The 21,986-nt window shown below is 36.6% G+C and overlaps 2 protein-coding genes across 5 annotated transcripts in view; one reads left to right on the forward strand and one right to left on the reverse strand.

Moving 5' to 3' along the window:
* Positions 1–170: 170 nt before the first annotated feature.
* RFXAP (regulatory factor X associated protein) lies at positions 171–5,855 on the forward strand. 2 transcript variants are annotated; one of them, XM_087721306.1, is made up of 3 exons: positions 171–876; positions 3,246–3,353; positions 4,600–5,855. In XM_087721306.1, exons 1-3 carry the CDS (start codon positions 346–348, stop codon positions 4,705–4,707), a joined length of 747 nt encoding a protein of 248 aa, XP_087577432.1. In that variant the 5' UTR covers positions 171–345; the 3' UTR covers positions 4,708–5,855. The 2 variants fall into 2 exon arrangements, with proteins under 2 accessions (XP_087577432.1, XP_087577433.1); XM_087721307.1 differs by having other exon boundaries at positions 3,279–3,353.
* Positions 5,856–8,681: 2,826 nt separating this feature from the next.
* Positions 8,682–21,986, reverse strand: part of SMAD9 (SMAD family member 9) — a 41,351-nt gene continuing 28,046 nt past the window's right edge. Inside the window, exons 4-8 of one of the 3 annotated variants that reach the window (XM_087721304.1) lie at positions 21,435–21,545; positions 18,730–18,951; positions 17,023–17,279; positions 12,838–12,930; positions 8,682–11,485 (exon numbers count right to left, since the gene is read on the reverse strand). In XM_087721304.1, coding sequence (XP_087577430.1) covers positions 11,408–11,485; positions 12,838–12,930; positions 17,023–17,279; positions 18,730–18,951; positions 21,435–21,545 — 761 coding nt within the window. In that variant the 3' untranslated portion in view covers positions 8,682–11,407. Of the gene's footprint in view, positions 11,486–12,275; positions 12,931–17,022; positions 17,280–18,729; positions 18,952–21,434; positions 21,546–21,986 lie in introns of those variants that run through there. The other 2 variants (XM_087721302.1, XM_087721303.1) reach the window with 2 other exon arrangements.

A 21,986-nucleotide genomic window follows, 5' to 3' on the forward strand; every position in this document is an offset into this window, starting at 1 on the left:
CCTCACGCCATCAACTCAAGTCACCAACGCGACAACCAGACGCGAGCTTATCCCCCGCGGACTTTTGAGTTTGCGCCGCCCCTTCCCCCCCTCCCCCGGGTTTCCGGTATGGAGAAGCGGAGGTGACGCACCGCGCGCTCTTGCGCCTGCGCACTAGCCGGCGAGCTGTCACGGCGCTCGCCTCTTCAGTTTGCCGTTGCTGTGGCAGCCGTGGCCTTTGTGGCCTGGCTGCGGGACGATTCGGCCAGGACGGAGGCCCCAGGAAACACCAGCGGCAGCTCGGCCGCTTTCTCCTCCTCCTCCTCCCCTTCTCCATCCCCGCCGCAGTCGCTCACCTTGCTGGTGATGCAGCCCTGCGGCGGGGACGGAGAGGCGGTGGGCGCCATGCTGCAGCCTCAGGTGGTGCAGCCCGCGCAGGCTGTCTCCAAGGCGCCGTCCGCCCAAGGCGGCCTCATGCTCTTCTACGAGCTCGGCCCCGCGGGAGACGCCGAAGGGGACAGCGAAGGCGGCGCCGGGGCCACGGGCGCGGACGGGGCGTGCAGTCCTGCCGGCGGCCTGGATGACCTGGACGACGAGGACGAGAGTGGCGCCCAGTCGGGGGGAGGCGGAGGCGGCGGATGCAAAAACTGCACCTACGAGGGTTGCAACGAGACCACCACCCAGGTGGCCAAGCAGCGCAAGCCGTGGATGTGCAAGAGGCACCGCAACAAGATGTACAAGGATAAGTACAAGCGCAAGAAGAGCGACCAGGCCCTCGGCAGCGGCGGCGGTACAGGCGGTGCCGGCGGAGGAGGAAACGCCCCCTGCTCGGCTACCGCGGTTGTGGCGGCAGCGGCGGCTGGAGCTGCCCTTTCGGGGAGCGGTGGGCGAATTGAGGTAAGGTGAAGGGGCGGTCACAGCCACGGGCTGAGTTTCTTCTCTTGGGTTTAAGCGAATAAGCGTCATAAAGCACCCTACCCTGTTAGGCAGTGGCAAGATTCAAAAAACATTTTACTACAGGTTTTGTGGGCGTGGCACGGCATGGTGGGGGTGGCAGGGGAAGGATAATGTAAAATCCCCCTTTCCTCCCGATCAGCTGGGACTCAGGAGGGAGAGAATAGATGGGGGCGGGGCCAGTCAGAGATGGTATTTACCGATTCTCCAGAAGTGGTCAGAACCTGCTGAATGCCAATTCTAAACCAGAAAGTGGGTTCGTTCAGTAAATAGAATAGAACAGTGTTTCTCAACCTTGGCTACTTGAAGATGTCTGGACTTCAACTCCCAGAATTCCCCAGCCAGCGAATGCTGGCTGGGGAATTCTGGGAGTTGAAGTCCAGACATCTTCAAGTGGCCAAGGTTGAGAAACACTGGAATAGAATTCTTTATTGGCCAAGTGTGAGTGGACCCAGAAGGAATTTGTCTTGTTGCTTGATGGGCGTGGCAAGGGAAGGATACTGTAAAATCTGCATTGCCTCCCACTCCAGGGAAAGGATAATGTAAAATCCCCATTCCCTCTCCACGGAAAGGATACTGTAAAATCCCCATTCCCTCCCTTCTCCAGGGAAAGGATACTATAACATCTCCATTCCCTCCCCACTCCAGGGGAAGGATACTATAAAATCTCCAATTTGTTACCCAGTCTGGCTAAACCAGAAAGTGGGTTTGTTCAGTAAATAGAATAGAATTCTTTAAGGACAAGTATGAGTGGACACACAAGGAATTTGTCTTTGGTGCAAATGCGCTCAGTGTACATAAAGAAAAATAAAATATAATACATTCATCAAGAATAATAAGATACAACACTTGGTGATAGTCATGGGTTACTAATAAGCAATCAAATCATACTAGGAAACAAGTAAAACAATATAAAATTTAAAGATACAAGCAACATAGTTATAGTCATAAATGGGAAGGGCAAGGTACAAGGAAGGAAGAGAAGAATATTAGTAATACAGTCTTAGTAGATCATGACAGTGTAGTGGGAATTAGTTGTTAAAGTATAGTGATGGCATTCAGGGACAAACTGTCCTGGTGTCTTAGTTCTGGTGTACAGTGCCCTATAGTGTAGTTTTGAGGGTAGAAGTTGAAACAATTTGTGTCCAGGATAACTCCGTATTTGTAGACAAGATTTTTGAAAGGCATTTACAGCAAGGAAAACTTCTTTTAGATATTGCTTCCTGTCTTTTCCATGTAACACTGTAGTGACGTTCAGAAGTATGTACATCTCTTTTTCTAAATGGCAGCCTATAAGTTGTTGTTACAATATCATTTACTTCTTTACCATCTAAGCCCAAAGTAGTCCACTAGGTTTGTTGATTGTGTTGTTTGTACTACTCTTCAGGTACATAATGCCATTCCACTTTGGTTCCACTGGTGCAATAGCCTATGTTACCTTTCAACAACGTAGCTACTTTAATTATTAATTATTATATCCAAAACTCACACCACTTTTTATGACATTCATTTGCCTTAGAACCATGTTTACTGATATGTTACTATTTATTTGTTACATTTATTGCTGCATATTTTGCTGTGTGGTTATTCTGGGCAGTTTACAACTATTATTCTATTATGTGATGAAACATTTAGCACTCATTTGGATAAACAAGGAAACAGCTCTGGCTGAAACTTGCAGTTTCCAATTGCTTTCAGATTAATTTTTAAATGAAGCTGCTGGTTGATTTTTGAGGACTTGGGAAAACTTTCATCCACTTATAAAGTTATAGGCCAGGAATATCAGTATAAGAATTTTTAAAAACAAATTTCTATAAAGTTTCTTAAAGGAATATGTCTAGATCAGTGCAGTTACAGCCTCACTGCTAGAGCAAAAGCTATTTACAAAAATAATTCTGTAGGATTCTTACATTTACAATGTTTCTAATTTCTCAGAAATATTTCTGACTTTAAAACTAAAATAGATTTCACATGATTAAAGTATATCAATCCTTTGATATTTATCTTAGAGATTTAACCATTAGTTTCTAATAGCAATAGCTATTGCTAGTTTCTAATATTTATTTTAAAAGTCTGAAATTAGGCTATAGCTAAAGTTACACCGTGTACCTATTATTCTGTGTTAAGTACATTATTTTCTTGATAAAGAAAATTTATCATTAGGTTCTATTTTCAAAATATATTTTACTGTAGAGAGAAATGAAATAGTCAGGTTCACTTATAGGATACCTATAAAGTACTGTAGATGTTTTTTTCTGATGGAACAAATACAATTTACTTTTCCTCTTTTTTGTATTTATGTATATGCTAAGGATTGCACTGAAACTTCCGTTTCTGTATCAAAGCAAAGAACAGGTAATATTGGAGATCGGCCTGCAAAACCTACACTTTTGGAACAGGTGCTAAATCAGAAAAGGCTGGTAAGTACTATGATTAATTTCTAAAAAGCTGCTTTAGGAGATGAATATACTAGTAAAATAGGGTAAACCTGTTCTGCTACATCTATTTCATAAGAACTTTTAAAACAAGACACATTTGTGATGTGCTGTCAGCCCAACATTGAGAAACCCTGAGTTTCAGGGTGTTGTTGCACTGTAACTTTTAGCCTTCTTTGTTACTTACTGTTGGCTAGGCAAGTTATTGCTGCTGAAACTTATAGGTTTCCAAATATTGCTGAACTATATATACTCAACTGCTGCCAGTTAATAACCCAATATATTCTGGAAATGTTCTGTTCAAATTGGAAAAGGTGAAACTTCAAAAGCAAAGAAATAGCAGGACAAGTAACAGTTTCTGAGGTGGTTGTTGGCCATTTACAAAACATGAATGACTCAGTCATCTCTTTCCTAATCAAAAATGACTCATTTTTGTGCAGTAGCCAATGCATGATTTATGATTGTTACCCATTGTTTTTATAATCCTCTCAGTTGGTCGTTCCCTCCTTCCCAAAAGCAAGGAACTGGTGTGAACAGGATAGGTACCAGTGAAAATCTGTCTTGGGAAGTTTATTCATAATCTGTTTCTGCCTTTCTCGAACTCCCCCCCCCCAGGGCATGGAAATGGAGGAAGGTGGAAATTAGAGTGGCAGTAGAGATTATGCTTCTAAAGAGGCCCCAGAGTTTTGTGGGTTTTAAATTACTGTTTCTACCTTGGAAGAGATGAGGGATAGTTAAAGTAGAGAAAAACTAATATAGATTGTAGTGTGTACCAGGAGCCCTTAAGTTCATAACTATATGGGATCTACTATATAGCAATAGCAATAGCAGTTAGACTTATATACTGCTTCATAGGGCTTTCAGCCCTCTCTAAGCGGTTTACAGAGTCAGTATATTGCCCCCAACAACAATCCGGGTCCTCATTTTACCCACCTCGGAAGGATGGAAGGCTGAGTCAACCCTGAGCTGGTAAGATTTGAACAGCCGAACTGCAGTCAGCTGAAGTAGCCTACAGTGCTGCATTTAACCACTGCGCCATCTCAGCTCTATAAAGGCAAACAATGTAAAATGAGAAAGAAAGCTTCACTAATGGATAAATATTTTTTATTTAATTGGTCTGTCCCACTGAATACAGTATGTCTAATGTGGCCATGTGATGATTCTGCCTGTACAGTATTCAATGCAGTTCCATGGTTAGAATAGGGGAACTTACATTTTTGTTTTTATCTAGTCACTTCTGAGAAGTCCTGAAGTTGTACAATTTCTGCAAAAACGACAACAACTGCTAAGTCAACAAGCATTGGAACAAAGACAACAGTTTTCAGGAGCACCAATGTAACAGCAACAGTTTCATAGCAGAAGTAAACACTATTACAATGGGGTCTACTGAATTTCTGTAACTGTTGTAGTTGGCTTCATTTCTGTACTGCCCTTTTGCTTTTTTCTTTGGTTTTATTTGAAATTGACGTTTTAAATTATTTTTATGAGCTTTGTGCAGCTTCTCCTTTCAATTACAAACTTCCATTGATTCATTTTGGAAGTTACACTGATGATTTTGGGAAAGGTGAACTGATAAACAATAAGCTGCTTTTTATTTTATGCAAACTAACCTTGCATAAAGTTATTATTTTATGACATTCATTGAAGAAAACAATAGTTACTTTCTATGGAAGTTTTAAACAATGAACTTTGAGCCACTCCAGTAACTTCTTGTTCAGGAAGCCACATCTGAGTTTATTTTACTAACTGGGGGACTGTAGCAAGATTTGGTTCACAGTCCCATTACTGTTGTTAGATTTGTCTACCAGGCAATCTAATTGATAATTTTATATTACATTATAAATAATGTGTTCCAGGTTTGTATTAATGTTATGTACATTTTGTACACATGGTTGACTATTTAGTGTATTTCAGTATATTACTGCCAGGATTCATTAAGAGGCATTTATTTAAATTTATTTATATTATTGTTGCATTTTAATGACTTATTTGTACTAAGGAACACCCATAGTTTATATAAGACTATTTTAAAGCATCATTTTGTATATTTGTAATTTTTGAACTCTTTCTGAACATGCAGTTTTTTTAAAAAAGACTTTTTGTAAAATGTCATTTAAGTTAATTTTTTACATCAGACTTTTTAAGGATTTTGTAATTGTACAAATTAGGTTGACTCCAGTGTTAAGATCAATAAAATGAAACAATCCAAGGGCTCAGTCATTACATGGTTCTGTTGTAACTATATGTCTGAATCCAAGCCATTGTGTATAATTGATATTGTCGTCTACGTTATCGTATCCTCATTACTTAGTATTTCTCAGCAAAGACCTTAGTGGGTGACTTTGGGCCAGTCACTCTCTCTTCTCAGCCCAACTCACCTCAGTGTTGCTGTTTTGGGGGAAATAGGAAATGAGTATTGGATACATTCTCTGCCTTATATAAATAATAAATGCAGGATTAAAAAAATAAACTGTCAAGAAACACAGATTTAAAGTGTGGATTTTTTATTTCCCTGTTATATTAAATGTTTTAACAAACTATTGGTTATTTTTTTCCAATACTGTTTGAAGTTTATATTCAACATTCTGTTTCATTGTTCATTCCTGTAAATATGACCCATAATGGAGTATATTTTGGTGTAGCAAAGCCTAGAGTGAGAATAGCTTCTGTTACACTACTAGCTTACCACCTTTATTAAGTGAAAACACCTAGTCACAATCATTTGAAATTACTTAAGAAACAAGACCAAGCCATTAGAGGTTGACGTATGATCATAATGGAGTCTGCCCATCACTGCCATTATAACAGTCATAAAATAGGTCAATCTACTTGGTCAACATGATTTTACCATTTTCCAGCGAACGCCATGATTGTAAAGTGACCATTGCAGTTAATGAGCAAACCAATGGTTCTCTGAGTCAGTTTTGCTGAAAACTAGGAGTAAATGCTGGTTTTCAGCAAAACCATTGTAAGAGTTGGTTATGTGACCATGGGATGCTGTAAGTGGGCTAGTTGCCAAGTGCCTGACATGAGTCATATGACTATGGGAGTCAGGCAGCTATTGGAACTTTGGAATCTAGTAAGAAGCACTCGGAGATCTGTTGTATCTTTGAAAAGTGACCAGTTGTAAGTCGAGGGCTACCTGTAAGCTACAAAAAAAGAACTTCCAGGAAGCCAATAAATAGGAAATTAAAGAGCTAGTTGGTCTTAGATTTTCATGAAATACTCCCATTAACTCAAAAACTGTACTTGAGATAGATACAAAAAGGGATCAGGTCACACCCTAAAGAGAGCTGCTGACAACTGTCAGCAGATGCAATAAGGATAGAGGAATATTGATATTTTATTGCCCTTATCTTCATTAGAGCATCCCAAATATTTACTCCATGTTCTTACCCCATTGGGGAGAGATGGTTCCTCAGATATCCTGGATCCATGTGATGTACTGTTTTAAAGGTAACAGACAACACCTTGCATTGGACCCAGAAGCAGACTGGTAACCAATGCAGCCCTAAAGGTATTCACCAGTTGCAGCTTTCAAATACTCTCCAAGGATAGCTCCATGTACAGCATGTTGCAGTAATCCAACCCAAAGTGACCATGTGCATGGCCTCAGGATCCAGGTAAGGGCATAACTTATCTTGTGCTTCATCCGTTTGCTCTTAGCAATCCACAGCACATCCTAGGATTGCTGCACTAGAAGAAGTCACATATTGGCAATATAATCCAAGTCCGCCCTTTCTAATGCCTGGCCTATCCATCTAGTCCCCATTGAAAATGCCAAGCTCCTTGTTGATTTCTATCAGACCCATCAGTTGCTGCAGACATATCAATCGAATAGACTCCATCTTCCCACAAAGGAGCAGATGATGCCATCGGATTGGAAACAATCACAGAGTGCTCTGTGCTTTCAAAGCAATAGGCTGATATTAATTTCCTCTACAAGACCATGTTACAACAACCTCAAGGCAAAAACGTATCTAGATGTTGAAAGTCCTTGATGTGGTTTTGCATGACATGGATCCTTGAATATATGTGGGAAAAACCACCTATTATTCAGATCATTGATTGCTATAATCGGATGCTTGGATGTTTACATATGCTGGTACTTAGAAATTTTGTGGGGAAAGTATGACATATAATATTCAATCCACTCAAATAAGTCACTATTAATTTCCCATATTCTACTTTTCAAATTTCAATTTATGAATCTAGGTTGAAATCTTTGTTTATAAATTTTAATGTGTTTTAAGGGAGTCTCTGGTCTTCCCTACTTTTACACACACATTTTATTTGGACATACCAATACAGTCCTAACTATTCTTTCAACAGGTCAACCTACTGATAGAGATAGCTGTTATGTATAGTTCTGTAGATAGTTATCAAGTATCCAGACTTAAATGAATCAGAGAAGTGTAATGTTAACCAGATTTTTTTAGGCTGCAATATAGTGTTGCAGTGATCATTCAGTGCTCTGAAGCACACTTTCAAAAAAATCCAAGTAGAATTACAATGGTAACTTGCTTATAGCTGCAGCAGAAACTATGTGGATTATTTAATGCTACAATTCTAATGTTATTGGGTTATGGTTTAGATCTGTAGGATCCATGTGCTTTTTAATGTTCCTGATCAATTGTTCCCTGGGCAGGGGAGAATTTATGCAGCTCTACTGCAACCAATCAGAAAGAAATCACACCAATAAATAAGACAAGTGGGAGAAAATATCTTTCTTTTCATCTGGTTTTAAATAAAACTATTCCAATCTCAATCTTGTACTATATTGGAGCATCAACTACCTTATTTATAACTGCCTTTTTATAAGTTTCGATTTCTTTTAACTGTAGTATTGGATTGTTTCCCCATACACAATGTACCAAATTGCTCCTTCATGTTGAGAGCTGCTTTGGTATCACCATCTGGATCATTCATGAATAATAGGTTTACTTCCTCCATCAGCAGGTAATGGAAATAATCCTGACAATAAACAGTTTATAAAAAAGCCTCAGAATCATTAATAAGTTTCAATTTTTAAGCAATAAAACTGATCTCAATTTTTTCCCTATACATTTATTAATAAGGAAATCGTTGGCCTGCATACAATAAATAACAAACCATTTGGTGTTCTATGAAGCAGTCTTGAATATCATACAGCTTCTTAACTGCTTTCAGATTGTCCTCCAGAAGGTTGTGAATGCGTTTTGAATTCTCAACACATATAGCAGTTTTAAGAAATGTTTCCCCCCTAAACTTAGTTGGTGATAAATGGTTTTTCTACCAAATAACTTAAATTTTCCTGTAGACTATTTCAAAGCATAGCATATTTATGAACACATTTAATAGCTTTAAATTTACAAATTTTAATAGTTGTACAAAAACGATTGCACACAGAAAAATCTATCTAAAGGAATCGTTTTTATGCAGGCGGTCTTAGCTGAATTCTGAAAGAAGTAATCATGATTATTTTTCCAAATACAATTTAGCTGTCAATATTTTTCTGTACAGTATGTGTTGTATTTACCCATGTTTCAGGGCTGAGAGCTCTAGATTTACAAATTCCTAGGACAGTTCTTTTACATAGGCTGTATTCTGATATTTTAGCGATTGTCCCCCCCCTTTTTATTAGTTCATATTCTACCACTCCAGGCTTATAGGCATAATAATCATACATTAATAAGAATTTAAACCACATTGGTTGAAAATATCACACTGCAGTAGATGTCACTGAGATTTTTATTTGAAACACCACTGTTTGATATGTTTATAAATGTATTGTTCACAAATGAATAAAGGAACTACTATGAATGCATATCCCAACATATATTATTCACTGATTACTTTATGACTGTGTTCCCACATAACACTGAGGTAAAGTTACCCATAGTTTACTCAACCAAATTTCTTGTATTTACATAATTCATTAAACTAAATTGGACAGGTGGGCTAGGTTTGCATTATTCACTAGGCTAAATATTACTGGCTAGTTTGTGGTTCAGTATGTGATGCAAAGGCAGCTTATGACAAATATATTTCCCCCGTTTTTCTAAATCAGTTTTATCCCTTCCATACAAAAAAGGCAGCAATTGATCCATTAAGATGATCAAAAAAATTGCTTCTACCATCATTTGGCCCGTACACATCCACCACTATTGTTTTAATTCCATTAATTTCTATTTTCACTGCTATAAATCTACCACGATCATCTGCTATAAGTAGTTTAGGTTTGAATTGGGGTTTTATATATAAAGCAACTGCATTAATCTTTTTTACATCAGCTGATATAAATTCTTCTCCTAATTGTTTATTTATAAATATTTCTTGTCTTGTTTCTTAATATGTGTTTCTTGAATACAGACTATGTCCGATTAAGTTTCCTGAAATAGTGAAATAATTGTTTACACTTAGACGGAGCATTTGCTTAATAATCTATGTGATAAGACTTAATCTCCATCTTTAAGCACCATAATAGATTCCTGTACAACTACTTTGGCTGCATCTTCTTCTTTCTTTCTTCTTCTCTGTCTTTTTCCTCAATGCCAACTTTAGGGTCTTGTTTGAACACTTTTTGGGGGTCTTACTCAACCACTAACTTCTTTTCTATACCTACTTTCCACAAGGATCTGGAATTATATCTGATCAAAAAATCCTTAGCTTTCTCTGTGGAATTCATTCTAAATCTTTGCTCACAGTAAGTAAGCATCACCCTTTCCAATCTATCCCAAAGAAATAAATTTTTTCTCTGCTTCAGGATATCAAAAATCCTGACTGGAATTTCTTTCAAAACAATAATATCTATATTTTCCATTTTCAACCTGTACTTAAAATGGCAATCCAGAACCTGATCCCTTGTTATTTTTCTTGCAAAGTGAACTAGAACATCCCTTGGTACCGTGTTTCCCCGAAATTATGACATGTCCTCATAATAAGGCCACACCACATTTTTCTGGTGGGCAAAAATATAAGCCATCCCCCGCAAATAAGCCCTCTGGACAACCCCCCACCTCCAGCCAGCCCGTTCGCAAGAGAGCAGCTGCCCGGCAACCCCAAAACAATAAACCCCTCATAATAAGGCCCAAGCCATATTTTGTATGTAAAAGAAAATAAGACCCTGTCTTATTTTCGGGGAAACACGGTAGCTTTCTTGTAATTTTATTATTGTCTTAATTTAATTTTTTAAACTGTACCTAAATTTGTATTTATCTGTAAGCAAAAAGAAATATTTTATATATCTAATAAAACTGATTATAGTTCAGAAATCACAAATTATATTTACCTGTCAGGTTATTATAGGATCCCACTTTGGCAGTGCTATGAAGCTATCCTTTTGTGCAATTATATTTAATACATTTTAACAATGCAATCGAATAATACAATTTCTGATAGTACAGAAACTACAGTCTTTATCAATTTTCAAAAGCTTATCTCCTGTCAAATCTTTAATTCTTCAAAAGACATCCTTCAGAAATCCAAACATACAAGAAACCTAAATCTCACTCTTATTCTTTCAGGTGTTTTGATTGTACAATCTGATGTCACGAACCTATTTTTTGCTAAATCACATGCTTCATGTTAACAATATGTATCAAAGGATCATATTGGAACAGGGGGAGCCCAAAGCAAGAATAATTTTAAAAAATTAATTTAGTAATAGTATATTCAGGGGCAAGAAACGTAACCAAACTAATGTTCAGATAAGCAAAACTGTACAGATGTTGTAAGACTTAAATATTTAAACTGTTATCAGATGATTTTTCTCTTCTGGCAAATGTATTTTCAGGTTTGTTATTAAATTTAATTGTATTAAACTTGATCACTTTTGCAGCAACTACTACTTTTTGGCTATTCCAGTGTATTTTTAAAATCATTCAATATTATATACAAAGTAACTGATCAAATAAGTAATATATAAACTGAAGCAAAAGCTAGCACATATTAACAATTTATTAATTACCTTCCACTCAGGTTCATTGTTGATAACAATTGCTGTCATTTATTATGCTTACCAATAATTAAGACATGTGGGAGGAAGAGAAGTAGTATTTTTACTGAAATGCTATACAGTATTTATTGTGTAAATGATGAATTTGAGGAGTTTGAGTGAAGCTTGGCAACATATGAATCTGAAGATAGAGCCATATATTTGTATTACGCAAATTGCAATTACCACTGGTCAACTGTCCACTTTTACTATCTTGCCACTTTCACTATAATACAGTGGTTCCCAAACTTGGCAACTTTTAAGACTTGTGGACTTCAACTCCCAGAATTCTCCAGCCAGCTGCTGGCTGGAGAATTCTGGGAGTTGAAGTCCACAAGTCTTAAAGTTGCCAAGTTTGGGAACCACTGCCATAATATATGAGCAATGGGATTCAAAAAATGTTACTACCGGTTCTGTGGATATGGCTTGGAGGGCCTGGCATGGTTTGGTGGGCGTGGCAAGGGAAGGATACTGTACAATCTCCATTCCCTCCCAATCAGCTGGGACTCGAGAGGCAGAGAATAGAAGGGGGAGGGGGCAGTCAGAGGTGGTAGTTTTCAGTCCTCTGAACTACTCAAAGGTTCCGCTACTGGTTCTCTAGAACTGGTCAGAACCCGCTGAATACAATCTCTGGGCAAGTATTAATGTCTTTGGATTAATATATTGCATACTTCTTTCTTTCCATTGCAGTTGTAAAGTGTGAAGGATTATAGTACCCTGGTAACTGCGTAGAAATCATTCTAGATATTACAAAGAACAGAATTTAAAAAATTAAACATAGCAGCTTTAATATTGCCTCTTCCCACCCTGCCTCATCATCACCGAACAACATATTTTAACAATTCTTGGAATTGGATAATGTTTTTTAATATTACGAAGCAGAGTCTCATTCAGTCTCAGCTTTCTTTTCAAACCAATGATTAGAGATGGTATTTAGAGAAGGTTGCATTTGCAAGTTTATAATTGTGACTCATTTTTGCAAAATGTAACTCTTGTCATTACAAACAATATAATTTTATGTTGAAATCCACGTCAGGAACAAAACGAAGAACCATAATCACAATAGTCTAAGTTTCCAGGAGCACCTGCTTAATGTTATCAATAAACTGCCGCTCTGAACAGAGCTACCACTTGCTCCATTTGAAATCAGCATACACACACACATACACAAAGTGCAAACAATACTGGTCTCATTCCATACAAAAAAATAGGCAGCTAGGCATATTTCTATGGTTTCACTACTGGACAGAACACAATGACAAAGTACTGCACTTTTTGCAATCTTGTTAACTAATAAAACATGTAATACAGCATGAAAAACAGTAATAGTGTGTTATATATATCTACAATCATATTTACAGCTATATACAGAAATTTAAGGGAGAATTCTACAAGCTAAGGCCAGAAGCAGTATTTGTCCCCTAGTGTGTGTGGAGATGATTCTTACGAAACAGAGGATATTGGATTATGTGGGGAACCCATTTGGGTCAGCACCTTATCTAGCCACTGCAAAGGTCCATGAAGATGGATCTCAATCCAACATGGAGTACTTGTAACATCCTGGCGATGGTATTCTGCTCCCCAGCCCTACAAAAGAGACAAATAAATGATCATTAAATAAATTGTTACTTAAACGGATTTTATTCAAACTTTCCTAAAAAAAAAACCTTTTGTGCCTTGGAAGTCATGATAAATAATGCAATTATGGATAGCTAATTACTAAAAAAACCCATGAGTTTTAATTCTATTCACACATGTAAATAAATCAAATCCATATGAGAGAATATCACATATCCTTGGCTATGTGGGAAAATATACATGAATACTTGAGAGGATTGTTATTGCTGTTTTAAAAGCAGATTACTATCTTATTTTATATTGTCTAGATATTATTTATGATGGAATGTTTTAACTTTTTATCTTCTATTTGTAAGTGGGAAAATAAAAGATACATCTAATAAAAATATATGGACTTGAAACAAATCTCAGCATTAGTATTAGTTCAACAATTTATACTGCATCCTTCAGCAAATATCAACTATGGCTCAAACTTTAATATGGAATTACAGCTGTGAAACTATTGGTTCATTAAATGGTTTTCCATCTCCCTCTGGTGGAGGCTTGACAATCATTTTAGGTTGATGTCACAATAGCTCTTTTTCTATACAAACAAAGCCACCTAATACTGCCATTTATAGCACTTTTTGAAGATGTAATATTATCACTGTAAGTCTATATAATGTAATATATCAAAATGTTTGAAACTTTGATTATGGGTTCAAAGTGAAGCTTAAATCTAAAGAGTGTGAGTGACATTAATGAGAGAGAGACCGATGTAAATTGCCCTTGTGGCATTTTAATTAGATATGCCAACTTCTTCCAGAAATCAAATTCAGTGTAAACCTATTCTTCCAGGTTAAAACTGAGGGAACCATGAAAAACCAATATGACTAGTTTGGTTTTTTGTTAATCAAAACTATTATTATGACTAATTAACTGGCATCAAAATCAAATTATTAACTTCATTTGATGCCATTCGATTCCAAACAACTCTGTAATGTAAATCTAATTTAAATTGTTTTATAACCTTGCTTATTCTGTTCTGATTCTACACACTTTATAGTCTGGCCTATGCATGCTATTCAAAGATTTAATAAAGCCCTTAACTGCTCAAAAATGATACAATTTCTATTCTAACATATCAGCATCAGGAAATCAATAAATAATGAAAAGCCTGATAAACTGCTTATTGTGTGATTCTGACAATGAATAGAACTATAAGGACTCATCCTTTGCTTTATGAAGGAAGGAGTGCATTAATATGTTTCTTTAAAAAGGTGTTGAGCAACCATCTAGTTGAGTAGACATGAAAAAAAAGAACCCAGGAATAGGAAAGTGGATCCATTTAAAGCATAGGAATAGGTATAAAAATCCATCTTCACTGAAGAGGGTAAGCTTGTGTTTATTGACAAGATAGTAGAATGAAAAAAGTCACCCTAAAGCAGAAAAGTCCTGTTTCCAGATACCTGTGTATGTCCAAGTAAGTGCACCGTAGTATCATTAGATTTGGCCTCCAGGGAGTTAGGAAAGCTACAAATCTGATATAAGAGTGTTAATGTATAAATGAGACTATCTTTCTCTTAATAAATCTCTTTAATGCAATTCAAATGTTTACCTTCTAAAAGACGTAAGATAAACCCCCAATTATTCAATATAATCCAGAAGTTTTCCCATTTGTCTTCAGTAATAGCATCACAGGAGAATAATTATAAAAAGCATGTTTTCCCCAAATACGATGCATGTGCCAACTTGAAGTAAAAAGATAGTAGGTATACATTTTTCTGAGTTACAAACATGAGGCTATTTTGTAGAGATTATAGTAACAGCAACTGATATTTCCCTTTGCTGTTATGCTTCAACATGACAATGTAAAAAAAGGGGGGGGGCTTCAGAAACATGCAAATTTGAAGGACTGCATCCCTGAAGGGGTCCTACACATGCTTTTGCGTAAAACGAATTGTTTCTGTGGCTTCCCAAAAGTTTTCCACTCCTACAAAAATGATCTGGGAGTTTTAAAAAACCTTATGATTCTTTACAATTTTGGTAACATCTGAGCTTAATTTATTGCTAATGTGAAGAATATGGCTGTTCTACATATACCCAAATGTTCATTACTTTGCACTTTTTCTTACCTAAAATGATTGGGGATTCGTATTGTGTCTCCCTTTTGGATTTAGATGAAATGTGATATCAGTCGGGGGCATACCTCTGGAGAGAAGATTGCGCTATGAAGCAGAAAGCTTACCCACATCCACTTGCCACCTAATATTAAAAAAATGTGCCAGAATTCGCAAAGCCCACCTATGAATATTTCAGTCAGTGTTGCTTCTCTTTTAAAGAACATTTTGAAAGCACTCTTCCCCAGTCCCTCTTCCCATCAAATGGAATGAAAGGGGTAGAGTAAAAAACACAGAAGCAGTCTTTATCAGGACTAGTTAAGAGTTCATTTTGGGTGAGTGGATTAAGCTCAATTTTCTCCTTGTAAAATTCTGGACTCAAGAGTTGTAGAACTCTCAGATCAGCAGTATATCAAAATTGTGCTTCATCTGCCACCTTGCTGATTTTGAACCCTGCCTTAGGAACACAACTGTCTCCAGAGGCTGAAATTGTGGATTGTTTTTGCTTTAGTCAAAGGAAAGAATTTTGCATTCACTCTTTCTCTTCCAGTACAGATATAAAGTTAGTTAGAAGAAATATAGAGTTCTTTCTCTATCAGAAAATTATGCTGCTGAAACTAAGAAGGCAAGTGCAAAAAATTAGCATTAACAAACCTATTATATACAAATCCAGCATTCGGAAGACATGTAATCAAAGTTTAATTGCATATATTCTTAGGGAGGCATCTTGCCTTCCCTTTTTGTTTACTAACAAAAACAGCTTCAGGTTACAAAGTATAAAATGTTTTATTCATAAGATGCAAATGTATGGTGTTTCCAGAATTTTCAGAGTTCAGACTAAGTAGGCAGAAATCAATTTGCCTCTGCTAAAGGATATCCTGATTGCATTTTGCAGGCCAATCCTAAAAAAAACCCAAAACAACCACCAACTTTCAGTTACCACAAAAATGCACAACTTTGACTGGGTGATACATATAACATATTTGGTGAGTGCAAAGGTCAGAGCAAATATAACGAAAATGTAAAATAAGTGTGATTAACATTGCCTCCGTTAAAGTACATTTTTGAAAGAATGAAGCACTTCTCTTTTTGAATTAAATACTGAAATTGATTAAATACACCAAAAATACTATCAGCTGAAAAAACATCAAAGGAGGCATTTGCTTTTTATTTATAACAACAAATAAATCATCAGCAGTATTTTAACCTTGATTATTTGGGGGGAAAAAATCTGTGTTTAGCAGGCTTCACTCCCAAGAAAGAATGTATAGCAGTCTTTATAAATTATTTTAGCACGCCCCCAGTTCTGATAATCCCATGACCCAAAGATTCTGAGGATCATATACCACAGTATATGGATTTTAGTTTTGGGGCTTTTCTAATTTCCTACACAATCTGGAAGAAATAATGGGTCATTCATGTAAGCCCAAAAGAAAATGGTACTTATTTTTGTACCAAAGGAGTCTAGTTTAGTAAAATACCCAAGAACTTTGCAATATTTCATTGAGTCTGTTAGAAGGCCCTATATACTCAAACCCTTTGTTATGTCATCAAAGAAGCATGGTCATAAATAAGGGAGTTAGAAGAAACCTCTTGAAGAAGGTTTGGGAAAGGCAAAATTCAAATTTGTCTGATTCTGAATCAAAGGACCTGGTGATAATTGTTAATGAAACCTGAACACGGGTCAGAACAGTAGACCAATGCAAGTAGATTTCCAATTATCTTTTGTGTAAGTAAATTAGTGATCCTTTTTCATTCCCTCTTGTGAGATGAACCCTAATTGATAAATCTTTTTATCTTGTGATAAAATAGTGTCACAAATTACAAATCGTTTTGATAATTTTTCACTTCTTATGTATGATGAAGTATCATGAAAATATGAAATTTAGCATTTCCCATCCATTAATTCATTCCAGGCTTTGTGACTTTTAAAATGTCCTTGCAACAAAGAGGCGTATTAAACCTTTTTAATTTCATAATCAAAACCAAAGAAAGTTCTTACTTTAACAAAGCTCATCCGGATGGTGCACATCTTGGTTAGCTCATACACCACCTCGAAGCCATGGTTAACTGACTGGGCAAGCAACTGAGCGAAGAGTTGGTTATTGAAAATCTTCAAGCTGCATCCACTGGGGATTTTGCAGACAGTGGCTGGGTGGAAACCATGCTGATAGTTACAGTTGCGGCTCTGTACAAAAATGCTGCTGTCGCTCACACACTCTGCATATACCTCTCCTCCAACATAATACAGATGAACACCTTTAAGAGAAAAGAGGTAGCAAAATCTAATCTAATCTTCAACATAGATTAGAGCCAGACTTGTAACTCTCTTTTAAAATTCATGTGTTATTTTTTTATGATATGCTAACAGTATGGTATTGTTATGTGATGATAGAACATATATACATAAACTGGCAGGATGAGCAATCTTAAAATTGAATCCTAAAAAATGTGTTTTAGCTGTGTGATAGCCTTTTTAGGAATTTCTTCTATGGATGGCAAAGCACTCCTACTTGCCATATTTTTTACATGGAACCCATTTCTATCTATGAAACCCTATACAAAAATTAGGCTTAGTAAAAATTCTGGTTAGTTAAAACTCTTTCTCACTCTCTGTCTCCTTCCCCAAGTGTGACTATAATATATTTTTTTCCTGCTCACATACCTCATCCTCTCTTCCATGTAAATCTGTTCTTACTTTGCTAGCATTGTGATGTCCTAAGTAAAAGCACAAAAGGTCAGGAAACATTTCACTGATTTTTTTTGCACTACAAAAAAAGCCACTTATCAAGTTGTTAGCCATTCAGAGTGACCTTCCTAAAGAGCTAAATTTTTGTTTGTAGTGGAGTCCAAACTTACGCATTAATTGGGTGATATGTTAGATGCTATGCTACAAAGTAGGCAATGCAGAAAAGAGAGATATCAGGAAGAGTAACTGATTAAATTGAATTAAATTATATTAATTGTTAATTATAGCTAATGTGATAATTGTATATCTATATCAGTGGTGGGTCGCTGGAACCGGCAGTGACCCAGGCCTGCCATGACCCTGAATAAGTTCACCAGGCGGCACCATCTTATTTTTCAGTTCTGCGCATGTGCAGAACAATTTTAATTGCACTGTGCATGCGCGCGCAGCACGCATCAAGCGTGCATGCACAAGCCACTCACACAAGCAAACCGGCAGTAGTGCCTGCCAGAACCTACCCCTGACCTATATCCTAATCTTCCTGTTTAATTGTATTAAACATTATAATCAGGTAACAATTTTTGAAAGGGCTTTCTATGTTGTAAGTAAAGTTTAAGGGTCCACCCTGCAATTTTGCTAACTTAAGAATACAAGAACTTAAACTTCTTGTATGCTGTTCTACAACAGCTGGCAGCACCTAGTCATTCTTGGCTAATGATCACCTTTCTAAGCTTCTGATAAGCAAAGCCAATAGGGAAGTCAGATTCACTTAACAACTGTGTTACTAATTTAGCTCCAGTGATTCACTTAACAATTGTGGCAAGTAAGATCATAAAATGGGGCAAAACTCACTTAACAAATGTCTCACTTAACAACAGGAAGTTTGGGCTCCATTCTGGTTGTAAGTCAAGGACTACCAGTATATACATTTTAGAAAAACAGTTTTGAACTCAATAATTTTCTTAATCCAAATGCTTCCAAGTAGTGTTTCTTATTACTGCAGAAGAAATGTGCTTTTACCTTTTCCTATGTGCCTTCTGGTGTTTTCTATAGTAGAGTTCCTATTAACGTTAGATAACAATCCAAGGCAGAATCTGTTCTTATTGTTTGAAGGATCTGTAAAGCCATCTATTAGTATACTTCGGGAAGAGGCCTGAAAGGTCTCTCCAACTCTGTTATTAAGTTCATAGTATGCAACTGAACACCAGTGCTGTGGTTCCTCATAGCAAACAGGGCGGAAGTCTGGAAGAAGATTTCACAGATGAAGAAGATGCAACAGAAATGTAGAAAGAAGAAACAATAACAATGAAATGGTTACATATCCGAACTTATATACTCTTATGTATATTGATACAGCAGGTACTGTAGGTACAACAGGAAAGAGATATAAAGACAAACAGCACAATTAAAATGTTAATTCACTGTGGTATTTCCCCAAAAAAGGAAGGAAGGAAATGAATTTCATCATAGTAAACATTAGAAAAAGGACTAACAATACATTTTAATGTAATGCCATTCATATTTAAAAAGTGTTACTAAACCAATGATGGTGAACCAGTGATACACTATCATGTTTTGGGTGACACACCAGCATTCACCACACCTAAGAACAGTTATTTTCCCAGTCTGAGTTCCCAAAGAAACTGAACAAACATAAATACAAGCTGCACCACTCAAACCTTAAAATGTATTCTTATCATCCATACCATCACATTATGTTATCTTCATATTTGTAACTGGAAGTGACATAAAAGAGACACCAACTTTCAAAATACAATAGGAACATAGCAGTTGCACAATTGTCTTCTAACCATTGCACAGGGTAGTTGTTTGCACAGTAAAACTCATTTTCAAGAAACAAGTGCAGAAGACAATTGTGATTTGTCTCCAAAATGAGCATACTATCAGTGATTGAGTGACATCAGCATTTTTCTGCGTGAGAAGTGCACTTAATTTTAAATGAATATGTACAGAATTGTTCCTCTTTTCTTTGATGTGTGTGTGTGTGTGACACTGCCAGCAGTCAAATTAGGCATTTATGAATTTTTGACATATAGTTCACCACCACTGGACTAAACTCTGCATCATCTAAAATCTGTATCATTTACAGTATCATCTACCATGGACCTCACCCCATTCCTATGAGGTCTGTAAGGGGGCGTGCCTAAGTGCACCAGCATGCCTACCACCCTGTCCTACTGCTCCCATTTATTTGTACTCATTCCTTATGTATATATGTATACCTGATTATATGTTTATATGTTATATTCATACTTATACTTGTTTTCTCATACATGCTTGACAAACCAAAGTATTAAAAAAGACATTACTGAACTTGTAAAGATAATGGAAAGAATGAAACTATTGTGGCCTTGCATGTTTATTCTTCAAGGAAAGATGGTAAGTTCAAAAACTCAAGTTTTAAGTTCCAAAATAAGGCAAGCAAGGGAAAAATATTATTAAGTTACATATGATAGATGGTGTGCAAAATGTGGATAGCTTTTTATCCATTCACAACCTTAGAAACTCTGGGTCATATCTTGAAATAAAATGTTGTGATATTCAGGAATGAATGGCAGATTTTTTTTTTGTACAAGGCATAATTAAACTATGGAATGTGTTGTTATCAAATGAAACAGCACTCTAGCACACAGAAATCTGGGTAACATTCAAGGGCAGAAGTTTGAAAAGTGACTAAACAAATTCATGAAGAACAAGCTGCATACTGGCTGCAGAACCAATGATGATGATTCTTGACTTGATTCAACAGAGTTCTTTATACCTTTTTCAGGAGACCTTTAATACTGTCCTTTTCAACTTTGGCAAACTGAGGATGGGTAGACTTCAACTCCCAGAATTCTCCAGCAAGCCATCCATGCAGGTGGAGAAACACTGCTCTAGCAACTTATTTTCTCTTTTTTCCTTTTTAAGTATGTATCTTAATTACTGTGCAAAACATGGAAACTGCTTAAAAATGTTACCTTACAATGTCTAGTAGGGTACACCAAACAAAAGTAATAACATTTAAATTTTAATATAGACTTTTCACATTTGTATTTTCCAAATCTATACACAAGCCAAAACATAGTTATACTACAAAATTTTTGCAGCATTGTGAATTGTGATATAGTTCAATTAACATGTGTAAAAGAAAATTAGATGGGGGAAATATTTGTAAAGGTTTTATTGTTAGGAAAAATACAAAATACAAAATTTGTGTATTAGGAGAATGCAAGTGGATTAAAAAAATGCAAAAATAGGGCAGAACAATTGTAAGTTGTTCTGAAAAACTATATAAATCAAATTATTTCCTATCTTTAGTGTATTTAACTATGTAAGAAACTAAAGAGTAAACCTGTTCCAAGTTCTTAAGAGTAAAATAGATTGAAGGAGGGATAAAAGTTGCATAAATAAACTAAAATAAACTCATGCATCACTAGTCTTTACTTTCTTAAATTGCTCTTTGCCATCACAACTGCTCCCCCTCCCCGCCAACTCAAGAGGAAAATCATTCAAATCTTCAACAAGGCCACCAATATTCAAATCAAATCAATAGAAGACTATTCTGGATTGAGTCTGCCAAGAGGAAGCATTTAGTTAAGGATCCCTTTGGATGAAGACTGAATAGTTCCTGGGCTACCAATCAGATCTGGGCCACGTCCTTCCCGCTATGGAGAAAAATACAGGTCTTTACATACTTTCAGGCTCTCCATTAGTAGATTTACCTCCATTGGGCAGTGACAGCACTAATGGACTCTCTATAACTGCATGTACAGGACATCCATTGTGGCTTTGTGATGTTTCTCTGGCATTATAAGGTGGAGGAGGTGTATCAGCTAGGAAAAAGAAAACAATGCTGCGCTTAGTATTTCATGACCTGCCTATATAAATACAAAGAAAAGGCTTCAGAGACTGAAGCATAAACACTTATTTCACACATTATATTGGATTAAATCAGATGCTTACTAATGATTTCATTTTATGCACACATAAACCACAAAGAGTCCAGATTCTCTGTTACAACTTCCAATAACACTTGGAACTCCATATTAGTGTTTCTGTTGACTATCTGAACAAATGTATTCAATTTATCACATTTTGAAAGAGGCGCTCAGGATTGCATAAGTACTATTTTTTCCTAACACACACACACACAATCTTGTAAAATAAATTGGGCTGACTAAGAGGCTCAAAGTCAATCAGGGAGTTTCTGTGGCTAAAATAACTATATTTCCTTGCTCCTAGTTTAAGACCTTGATTACTACCCTATGTTGGGT

Source organism: Thamnophis sirtalis, unplaced genomic scaffold, assembly GCF_051295495.1.
Source record: "Thamnophis sirtalis isolate CommonGarterSnake01/CBP01778 unplaced genomic scaffold, rThaSir2_p1.2 scaffold_8, whole genome shotgun sequence".
In the NCBI taxonomy this organism is placed as follows: Eukaryota; Metazoa; Chordata; class Lepidosauria; order Squamata; family Natricidae; genus Thamnophis; species Thamnophis sirtalis.

Bases quoted from the DNA above. Each gene is read 5' to 3' on its own strand.
- RFXAP (XM_087721306.1), top strand. From the start codon at position 346: ATGCAGCCCTGCGGCGGGGACGGAGAGGCGGTGGGCGCCATGCTGCAG. The intron at 877-3,245 runs GTAAGGTGAAGG...GTATATGCTAAG, and splicing joins GGAGCGGTGGGCGAATTGAG to GATTGCACTGAAACTTCCGT. The intron at 3,354-4,599 runs GTAAGTACTATG...GTTTTTATCTAG, and splicing joins TGCTAAATCAGAAAAGGCTG to TCACTTCTGAGAAGTCCTGA.